The sequence below is a fragment of the Sinocyclocheilus anshuiensis genome, unplaced genomic scaffold (assembly GCF_001515605.1).
Source record: "Sinocyclocheilus anshuiensis isolate Anshui unplaced genomic scaffold, SAMN03320099.WGS_v1.1 scaffold1036, whole genome shotgun sequence".
Taxonomy (NCBI): domain Eukaryota; kingdom Metazoa; phylum Chordata; class Actinopteri; order Cypriniformes; family Cyprinidae; genus Sinocyclocheilus; species Sinocyclocheilus anshuiensis.
In genome coordinates, this window is record NW_015550226.1 from 2,118,605 (window position 1) to 2,129,749 (window position 11,145).

An 11,145-nucleotide genomic window follows, 5' to 3' on the forward strand; every position below is an offset into this window, starting at 1 on the left:
GAAAAGTTATTATTATTATTATTATTATTATTAATATTATATTTAAACAACATGATCTTATGTGTATTTGAATGTATTTTAAATCTGGTTCTACCACATGCACATTTACTTACATTTAAACGTGAAACATCTGCATATGAACAACTCTTTAACTGTATAGATGTACAAATGTTTACAAATACTTATTTAATATGAATATTCAATTAATGGACATTTATCATAGGTGACTCAATTGTATGTTGTACAACTGCTTCTTACATTTCAGCATGTATTAAAACATACATTTATTTATTTATTTAATGTGTAAATGTTACATACGAGTATCTACATATAAACATTGAGGATAGTCTGATTTGTAAACCAGAGTAATGGTTCATGAGAACATTTATGAAAAGCGATGAATTAATACTAAATAAATTTAAAGAAATGTTTATGTATGAAGTGAATTGGTACACATTTTTATGTAATGTATTTGAAAACAATTTAGAAACACTTACTATTAATGTATTAAAAATGTAGACTTGTATTTATAAACTATGAATTAACTATAAACTAATAGCTTGCAGATTACTGTAAGTACTTTATTACAATATACATATTATTATTATTGTTATTATTATTATTATTATTATTGCTGATTCTGTCCACCCAAGGTCCATCGGTGGGTGAATTATGAGTCTATGCTGAAGGAGTGTCTGGTGGGGAGGATGGCAGTGAAGCCCAACCCTGCTCTTCAAGGTTCTGTCAGCTCTCTTGGCAATAGAAAATAATTCAGTGAAATTCATTCATTTTGTGATAATATACAGAGTTCTGGCATGAAACTCTAGATGGCGCAGTCCGATAGGTCTAACTCAATCTGACCTAATGACACTGCTTAACATTCAAATATATGACTAGTGCTTGCCGTAGCAGTTGCAGCTTGCTTCAGAAACCCTCCACCTTCCCCAGCTCCACCTGTATAGACCTGCTATGAGGTGATTCATGTACGCTATATGGCGGTTATTTCATGTATGTTATATTTGCAGCAGCAGTATTTCTTACATGCTCACAGCAGCATGTTGTGGATGTATTGGCAGTAGCAAGTCTCGGTACTTGCTCTGCCGCAGCAGCAGCAGCGTAGCAGATCTATTCCGCCAAGACCAAATACATTAACATTGTCATGTACATTACCATGCCAATCCCTCCGAGAGTTGTCATGACAGAAATATAATTATTCTAATACAAACATACTGCCTTACGGCCTGCACATCAAGTTTTTGCTTGAAATAATCAATAGTTGAAATATTTTCTCTACTAACTAACATACTGTTAACAGAATTAAATATTCCTATCGATTCAGAAACAAACCCGAAATAAGATTTTTGATGTTGTTTTAGTTTTTGTTTTAATGCCTCGTTACATGGTTCTTTGGTTCCTGCAGCTCAGACAGAGAAGACTGAAAGCACTCACATGAACGGTATGACATCAAAGCCATAGTTCAGCTATGCAGATTTCTAGTTGTAAATGCTGAGTATGCTATTACTTATTGTATTATTACACCCAGTAATTCTGTGTGTGGTACTCTTCATACCAGGTTTGCCTGTTTCTTCACGTTTAAGACAGGAGCCTTTACCTACTCCTCTCCCTGCCAAAGATCATCGCCCTCGGTATGTTTTTTCCTTATGTCATGATTAAAATATATTTATACTGAGTGACTCATTTCTTGGTACAGTATCAGCTGGTCTGTGTTTTATTCAGACTTTTTATTCTGTTATGCAGCATTTAGGGCTAGTTGTGGTGAATAATGAATAATGATCTTGGCTGGTATTGTTGAGGTTACTTGTTTGATCCCAGGTAGATTCATTCGGTGAATCAGAGAGTTATTTTAACCACTCAGACAGTTTACTAACAGGGCTCTAAAAATACTAGTATTTTATGAAAAACAAAATAATTACGTTATATTAAAACGAATGAATAAAGAAATATTTAAGCTAGGAAAAAATAAAATAAACTTGTCAGCCTCACCTAATTGAAGCCATACTGGCTGATTCTTGATATATTTTTTCTTCATGTTTAGGTATGATTGGTTCCAGACAGATGGAACTGTCAATATTGTTATTCACACCAAGCGAAAGGTTGGTGTCAACTCATTTTCCTAAAATGCAGTGGTTATCTTGTTGTCTTTTCTCAAATATAAAGTAAGAAGAAGAAAAGGAATTGTTAAAAATTAAATTAAAACATTTTTTTTTCCCCTTACCAGATTCCCAGCGCCGGCTGTGCAGTGGTGGATCTACAGGATGATATTCTTCAGGTGGAGATGCTCTTAGGGAAGATGTCGTACCTTCTCTACTGGCGTGGGTCTTTCTGCACTTCTCCAGCCACTGAGACATGAACATTGTTGTGTATTGCTCTATATCTGTTATAACGTGCTATAATAGTTGATAACACTGTTCCTTTTTTAGGCCTGTCCAGTGAAGTTCAAGGACGTGTGGATGGTGAGTAGTATGTTCAGTTAGACATGCTTTTTGTGTTAAATGTAGAAATATTTTGAAAATGATCTGTACAAAATGTACTGTGGCTGTACTATGGTACAGTGATGATATAAACTTATATTATTGTGATCCATTGTGGTGTAGTGTACAGTACCTTGCTACTGACTCATTACAATTTTATGTTATTATGGCATTTACATGGTACTACCATTTAAACTATATCCTTATTGGAAATTATCAGTCATTTATTTTTCTCATTCTAAAGAAGTGTTTCTCTGTTGTCCTGTGCTTATAGTTCAGACAGCCCACTCTGTAGGAAAAGTTCAGGTGTGTCTCCACAAATCTGTCAAAGATAAGTGGACGAAAGTGGGGCAACCACTTGAACACCATGACACATTTATTCAGTGTAAAGATCGTGGTGAGTAACAAACCTATGATCTCAATTTTCTGACTAATATCTAAATTTCAGAGAATTTGCTGTTTAATTTTGTAAAGATATAGAGGAACATGTTTGAGATTAAATTTTTTACATGAAGTAAAGGGGTACCACAAGGCTCTGTGTTGGGCTCTTATTATACATTTTTTTTAAATATATATATAATTAGTTTTATATATACTGTCGCGGGGTGAATGAGAACACAGACTCGGTACTGATCGAAAGAGACCCGGAGGGTGATGAGCTGGGAGAGGACTGCCCCTAAACCGGTGCCGGATGCGTCCGTATATAGGGTGAAGGGGCAGCCGGAGTCTGGGGCATGCAGGACTGGGGAGGACGTCAGGGCAGTCTTGAGGTCGGCCTCGGCTTCGGCTTCGGTCTCGGGAGTCCAGTCTATCCTCTCCGGCTGCCCCTTCCTGGTAAGGTCTGACAGGGAGCAGGCTATAGAGGAGAAGTTAGGAATGAAACATCGGTAGTAGCCCGCCAACCCCAAAAATGCCCGTACCTGCGTCTTGTTGACGGGACGTGGGAACTTCTTTACCGCCTCGACCTTCTTTTCCTGGGGCATGATGAGCCCTCTTCCAATTTTGTACCCCAGGTATTTTGCTTCGGTGAGGCCGAGGTGGCACTTCTTGGGGTTGGCAGTCAGGCCAGCCCGCCGGAGCTCTGTCAACGTTCCACTACTGTGTAGGGTCCCTGCCAGGTCGCTAGGAACTTACACGCAGCTGTCAGGACCAGAACCACCACACGATCGCCCGGCTGGAACTCCCGGGCTTGGGCGGGCCGGTCGTACAGACGTTGCTGGGCGCGCTGGGCCGTCACGAGGTGTTCTTTAACCAGGGGCATGACTCTGTCAATCCTTTCTCTCATTTCCCGCACGTGCTCGACGAGGCTACGAAGGGGGGCTGGTTGGTTCTCCCATGCTTCCCGCGCCACGTCTGACGGGTAGTGGAATGAGCGGGCTGGGGGGAGGACGGCACGGAGACGTCTGCTGGCAGGTGGGACAGCTACGGCAGAACCGTTTCACTTCCGCCTCTGCGCTGGATGGTATTGTCGGCTCCTAGGTGTCCCGCCATTGGGTGGCCGTGTGCCAGCTCCATGACTGTCTCCGTCTTGGTGGTAGGCACGACCAGGAGGAATTTGTCCTCCCCCCGCCTGTGGGCGACACAGTACTGCCTGGTCGCGGTGCACCTTCGAGCGGACGCCGCTCCATCACTCTGCGGGGCGCCAGGCCCGCTCTCTCCCCGCCTCGCGGGCGTTCGTTGCCGCCGCCAGCTCGACTGCCTCTACCAGGCTGTGGATGTCCTGGGGATTTCGCATACTGACCGGGCGCCTCAGAGGGCGGGGTCAACCGGACGAGGCATTGGTGCGCTTTGACCGGCGCTTTCGGGAGGGGCAGGCGCCCCGCCACGCTGGCCTGCAGCTGTTCCGAGACCCGGTCAGTATATTCCTGCCGGGCTGTCAGTCGCTCGGTAAACTGCTGCTGGTGGGCCGAGAGCTCCGTTAGGCGGCGGATGACCTCTTCCCTATGTCCGGGGGAAGAGAGCGGTTCTGGCGGTACCAGTCTGTGTCTCAATTCACCTGTTCTACCCGCATTCTCCACCATATGTCACGGGGTGAATGAGAATACAGACTCGGTACTGATCGAAAGAGCCCCGGAGGGTGATTTATTGCCCACACACTGATCACACGTGCTCTGGTGAATGGTGCTCGGTGCCCGTCTCAGCGTGGTGCTCGTGGGGTGAAGTGCCGTGGTGCAGATCCCTCTCCCAGGGTGCCTTCGGAGTCTGTGAACAAGGAGAAACAAGCATTAATGTCGCCTGGAGCTCCGGAGAGCTCCGTTAGGCGGCGGATGACCTCTTCCATATGTCCGGGGGAAGAGAGCGGTTTCTCCTAGAAGAAGCACAGAGATCGTTATAGCAACCTGGCGGTACCAGTCTGTGTCTCAATTCACCTGTTCTACCCGCATTCTCCACCATATGTCACGGGGTGAATGAGAATACAGACTCGGTACTGATCGAAAGAGCCCCGGAGGGTGATTTATTGCCCACACACTGATCACACGTGCTCTGGTGAATGGTGCTCGGTGCCCGTCTCAGCGTGGTGCTCGTGGGGTGAAGTGCCGTGGTGCAGATCCCTCTCCCAGGGTGCCTTCGGAGTCTGTGAACAAGGAGAAACAAGCATTAATGTCGCCTGGAGCTCCGGGGTGCCTTCCCGCTGGTGTCCCTTCTCCTGGCTTTTAAGGCCAGCGGGAACGAGCTTCAGGTGCGCCACTCATCACACACAGGTGTTGTGCGTCGGTGATCAGTGTGGCAGCGGCGTTTCCAGGGCGACGCTAATCTGGACTCGGGATACTCGCCACAATACATATATAGAATAATTTTAGACGCCATTATTCCTAAAGCAAATTCAGATTTGTGTGGTGATGTTTTACTGTTATGCTTCTACATTAAATTTTGTCTTGTGTTTATTTCTGTTGATTTTCCAATATTTCATACATTCAGAATTGGTTCTAAATATAGAGGGGAAAAAAAGGTTTTCACCATTAAAGGTGTTCATATTTAATCAAATATACATGACTGCTTAAAATAGAAGCATATATTATATGCATCAGTGCCTAAAACAAGGACTGAGTTTGGAGAGTTATTTGTATCCGCTGCCCCTTGAACACACTTAAACTCTAAATTTACAAACCTTATTACCATTGAACATTTCTAGACCAGATGGTTTCGCTGATACCAATATTTTAATATATTGCTAGTTAGTGCATTTCCCGACTTAATTTCCTCCTTATTGCATGTATTTTTCATATTTCTATCATTGTATATGAAATTTGTTATTGTTGTAATATTTTTGGCTTCTAGGTCTCTGAAAGAAATATCTTGGTAAAACATACATGAATACTTATAGTAATGTTTAATAACATTTGTTTCATCACAGAGCTCTTCTACAGGGAATGCGTGTTGGTTTCGAAAACAGACATCACACATGACACGCAGGTCTTGCGATTACAACTTCCATCAGGGTCACATATGCAAGTTCCTGTGGGGAGACACGTCTACCTCAAAACCTCTCTCCAGGGTAATGTGTCACTTTATGTCACACAGCACATGCTCTGCTAAAGATAACCGATGGAAGGTGACGGATTTATGGAGTGTTCAGCAGGCTGCTTTTTTGTGTTTGGTGAGCAGGTACAGATGTTGTGAAACCTTACACACCAGTGGATCAAAAGCTAATACCTCCCTCACAATGTAGTGCTGAAATGGGCTCAGACTTACATCTCATGATAAAGATCTGTCCTGATGGATTGTTGACCTCACATCTCGCCAACCTCCCTATTGGTTTGTAACTTCCCATATCTATTTTTTTTTAAAGAAGGAAATAGTATTACGTGATTTTTCACCATGCAATTCATGAGCTGGAATTTGAACCCCACCCTTGTCAGTAAACCTGTTTGTAAGATCTCTAAAACTATAATTACACTTAAGGTTATATGGATTTCTTTTGAATTTTAGTTCACTTTATTTCTCAACTTTTTTTTTTTTTTTTTAATTCAAACTCAAATGTTAATGGTAGTCCCTGTTTGGTATCTCCGTTCAAATTTGAATTGAATTAAAGCTAAAAAGCTTTCTCTGCTCATGGCTCACAACCCTGTTTTGCACATACAGAAAGAACAAAAGTGCAAATAAATAATAGTAATTAATAGTAAAAAATAGGGATGCACGATATTGGATTTTTGCCGATATGCCGATATTTTTCAACTAATTTTGGCCGATAGCCGATACAGATATATTTCCTTTTGTTTGGAAAAAAAAAACACCAAGTCTCTCCTGTGCAGAAATTATAAGCAATTTTTTTATTTTTATTTATTTTTTGGTTAGTTTTTAATAAGAACGTATTTGTTAGAATTAAATAAACAACAATTAAGTTATTTTATAATGGCAGTACGTTGAAGATTTGAAAATAACTAAATAAACTATTCAATTGCTGCATTTTATTTTATTTTTTCTCTCTCAGAAAGATGCAGTGGTAACCTTAACATTTTATTTTGAGATTTAATATTTGTAAATGGTCTAAAGCAAGAGTTGTAAAAATTCTGGAAATCTTTTAGAGCTCATAATTTGTTTCAAAATATAACATATTACACATCAATGAATAATTCAGTAAATATAAAATTATTTAAGTGACATGTTTGTGTGTTGTTTTTTTTTGTTGTTGTTCATGTAAGCTATAGCTTCTGAACTTTAAATCAAAACATACTCATGATTTTATGGCATCAATTACTGCTTTATTTAATCAGAAACACGGTCTAAATAGTATATGTGTATTTTTCTTTCATTTTATTAGAAGTAGGCCAACAGCACCCCCTACGGAATTAAAACTCCTTACTGAGCGGGCATTAGGACCCGGGGGAGGCTGCCGCTGCAAGTGCTATTACTGTTTACTCTATCATACACCGAACTCGTCATTCTGTACATGCATATTCTCAGTTTAAATGCAGCAATCCAAAACAGTGAATCTAATCATCATTCAGGCAAAACTTTGCTTCAAGAATGAGCCACACTGCTGAAGTGATGTAATCGCTAGCACACCCTGAGCACATGTGAGTTAATGCATTCCTCTTATCGGCAAGACATATCGGCATAATTTTTCATATCGGGCCGATGCCAATATTTACATTTAAAGCCATTATTGGCTGATTCTGATATTGGTCCGATAATATTGTGCATCCCTAGTAAAAAACAAATAGTAAGTTTCAGTTTGAAAATAACCATGAAAACTGGAATAGCATTGAATCACGAACAAACCTTACTAACTGCTGTCATGTTTCTGGTCTGTTCCAGGATCCTCTCTGTCAGTAGGCGGTCCGGAGGGATCCTTCACTATGCGTGTTCTGCGTGATGTCACTCATCTCTACATGTTAGCGGCCGGCACGGGTTTCACACCCATGGCTCGTCTCATACGGCTGGCTCTTCAGGACCTCACATCAATCAGGTCTGCTCTGTACAAATCTGAAAAAACGCAACAAACAACATGCACCATTTAAGTCACCAATCGAAAAGCAAATGTTGCAATCACTTTTACTGGTCTCAAGGTGGTTTTAATCAATGCATAATGCAGGGATGCACAATATTATCGGAACATTATTGGAAACGGCCGATAATGGCTTAAAATGTAATTATCAGCATCAGCCCGATATGAAAAATTATGCCAATATGCCTTGCAGAAAAGACAAATAACTCAAATGTGCTCAAGTGTGTGTTAGCGCTAAGTAATACTAGGAAATAGTATTACATGATTTTTCACCATGCAATTCATGAGCTGGAATTTGAACCCCACCCTTGTCAGTAAACCTGTTTGTAAGATCTCTAAAACTACAATTACTTTTAAGGTTATATGGATTTCTTTTTAATTTTAGTTCACTTTAATACTCAATTTTTTTTTTTTTCATTCAAACTCAAATGTTAATGGTAGTCCCCGTTTGGTATCTCCGTTCAAATTTGAATTGAATTAAAGCTAAAAAGCTTTCTCAGCTCATGGCTCACAACCCTGTTTTGCACATACAGAAAGAACAAAAGTGCAAATAAATAATAATAATTAATAGTAAAAAAATAGGGATGCACGATATTGGATTTTTGCCGATATGCCGATATTTTTCAACTCATTTTGGCCGATAGCCGATGCCGTTACTGATAAATTTCCTTTTGTTTGGGTAAAAAACACCAAGTCTCTCCTGTGCAGAAATTATAAGCATTTTTTTTTTTTTTAATTTTGGTTAGTTTTTAATAAGAACATATTTGTTAGAATTAAATAAACAACAATTAAGTTATTTTATAATGACAGCACGTTGAAGATTTGAAAATATATAAATAAACTATTCAATCGCTGCATTTTTATTTTATTTTTTTTCAGAAAGATGCAGTGGTAACCTTAACATTTTATTTTAATATTTAACATTTGTAAATGGTCTAAAGCAAGAGTTGAAAAAATTCTGGAAATCTTTTAGAGCTCATAATTTGTTTCAAAATATAACGTATTACACATTAATGAATAAATCAGTAAATATAAAATTATTTAAGTGACATGTTTGTGTGTTTTTTTGTTGTTGTTGTTCATGTAAGCTATAGCTTCTCTATAGAGAGCACTTTTACTGGTCTCAAGGTGGTTTTAATCAATGCATAAAGCAAGGATGCACAATATTATCGGAACATTATTGGAAACGGCCGATAATGGCTTAAAATGTAATTATCGGCATCAGCCCGATATGAAAAATTATGCCGATATGCCTTGCCGAAAAGACAAATAACTCAAATGTGCTCAGGGTGTGTTAGCGCTAAGATCACGTCAGCAGTGTGGTCATTCTTGAAGCTACATTTTGCCTGAATAGTGATTAGATTCACTGTTTTGGATTGCCGTATTTAATCTGAGAATGCGCATACAGAATGACACATCTGGTTTGTAATAAGACACTTAGGGGGTATTGTTGGCCTGTTTGTAATAAAATTAAAGTAAAATACTCAAATAACATTAAGATTGTGTTTCTGATTAAATGAAGCAGTAACTGGTGTCATAACATCATGAGTATGTTTTGATTTAAAGGTCAGAATGTTTCATTATTGTGTAATATGTTTCGTTTTTGTTTTTTTCAAACAGATAATGAAAACTTAAATACAAGGAGCTGTAAAATATTTTTTTTTACAACTTTTTGCTTTAGACCATCTACAAATGTTAAATCTTCAAATAAAATGTTATGGTTACCACTGTATCTGTGTGGAAAAAAAAATGCAGCGATTGATTTATAGTTGTTTCTATAAATAACTTCATTATTGTAAGTAATTCTAACAAGTTTAACTACATTTTTTTTTACTAACCAAAATTTAAAAAAAAAGGTTATAATCTCTGCACAGGAGAGACTGAGTGTTGTTTCCCAACAAAAAGATATATATCGGCAAAAATGAGTTGAACAATATCGGCATATCGGATATCGGCAAAAATCAAATATTGTTGATCCCTGGTATAAAGTCAGTTACCCTGGTGTCCTAGCAGCATAACCTTAGTTGTAGTTCATCACGTTAAAGTCACCATGAAATCTGAGCAGGTAGTTGTCTGCCAAGTCATATGATCTAAAAGCCACACTGTACTGATAAGTCCAGTGTTAATCATGAGAGGTTTAGTTTACTCACAGTTTACTCTCAGATTCACCAGGTGCAAGTTGTGAGGTGCGGCTCAGACATACTCTCTGTACTCGGTTACAAAGCTTTTAAAGCCATTGTTGGTTGTTTAAAAGATCTGATGGAGGAACTCATACCGCATTTGGACTCATTCATTTAATCACATACTGTCAGTTGTGATAAAGCTTCCCGATGTTATGGACATTGCCATCTTTGATACCGTCACTACGGTTACCTGAGTATGGTTGTGACTTCAATTGTTCGTTCATACAGATTTGTATTAAAGCTGCTATTTTAATCTGCTGAATGAAGAAAACTTTGAAGACACCTACAATCAAATGCAGCTGTCACTGCCAAGCAGTGTTAAAGCAGCCATCATGGGCATTTGTATTACTGATAGATGCCTTTTAATTCTTGGGAATTTATGTATGTATTTATTTAAATTTTTACTTGTAAAGTAAAATGGAATAAATTGGAATACAATGGTTGGTTGAAGATTATTGATAGACGTTACAGTTATGTTTTTGGTAAGTTAACTAAGATTAACCAGATAATAATTGATAGATTAACTGGAAAATACTTATTAAATTAGTTGACTAATCAAAACGATACCAACAACAATAATCATTTTTTTTGGTTGTCTTTTCAGAAAAACCAAGCTGATGTTCTTTAACCGTCAAGAGAGGGACATACTTTGGTGCTCTCAGCTGGATGAACTTTGTTCAAAAGAGGAAAGGTATCATTTATCGCATTATATATCTGACTGTTCGTTCTATCAGGAGTGTCACATCTTTGAATTACAGTACAGTGATCTCAGTGGGAATCCATGCAGTATTTAGTTAGTTAGCTAACTGCCTCACTGTCTACTGTGAAGTATTTATATAGTGCTTTATACAATACAAATTGTTTCAAAGTAGCTTAAAGGCACAATATGTAATTTTTCGCCACTAGAGGGCGCGCATTCAAAACAAACAGAGAATCAAAGGCGTAGTTTGATGAATCATGGGAGTTGTGGTCTTCATCCCCACAGCCGATGCAATCCGACGGGACTCGGGCAGAGGGCAGA

The 11,145-nt window shown here is 39.1% G+C and overlaps 1 protein-coding gene across 2 annotated transcripts in view; it reads left to right on the top strand.

Annotated features, from left to right (window-relative positions):
* LOC107661012 (cytochrome b5 reductase 4) overlaps positions 1-11,145 on the top strand; it is a 17,568-nt gene that overhangs the window by 4,133 nt on the left and 2,290 nt on the right. For both annotated transcript variants that reach the window (XM_016450458.1, XM_016450459.1), the window contains 11 exons: positions 654-738; positions 1,421-1,456; positions 1,574-1,646; positions 2,057-2,114; positions 2,240-2,333; positions 2,442-2,474; positions 2,767-2,889; positions 5,848-5,988; positions 6,099-6,248; positions 7,752-7,902; positions 10,729-10,815. In XM_016450458.1, the coding sequence (XP_016305944.1) occupies positions 654-738; positions 1,421-1,456; positions 1,574-1,646; positions 2,057-2,114; positions 2,240-2,333; positions 2,442-2,474; positions 2,767-2,889; positions 5,848-5,988; positions 6,099-6,248; positions 7,752-7,902; positions 10,729-10,815 (1,031 nt within the window). The remainder of the gene's footprint in view (positions 1-653; positions 739-1,420; positions 1,457-1,573; positions 1,647-2,056; positions 2,115-2,239; positions 2,334-2,441; positions 2,475-2,766; positions 2,890-5,847; positions 5,989-6,098; positions 6,249-7,751; positions 7,903-10,728; positions 10,816-11,145) is intronic.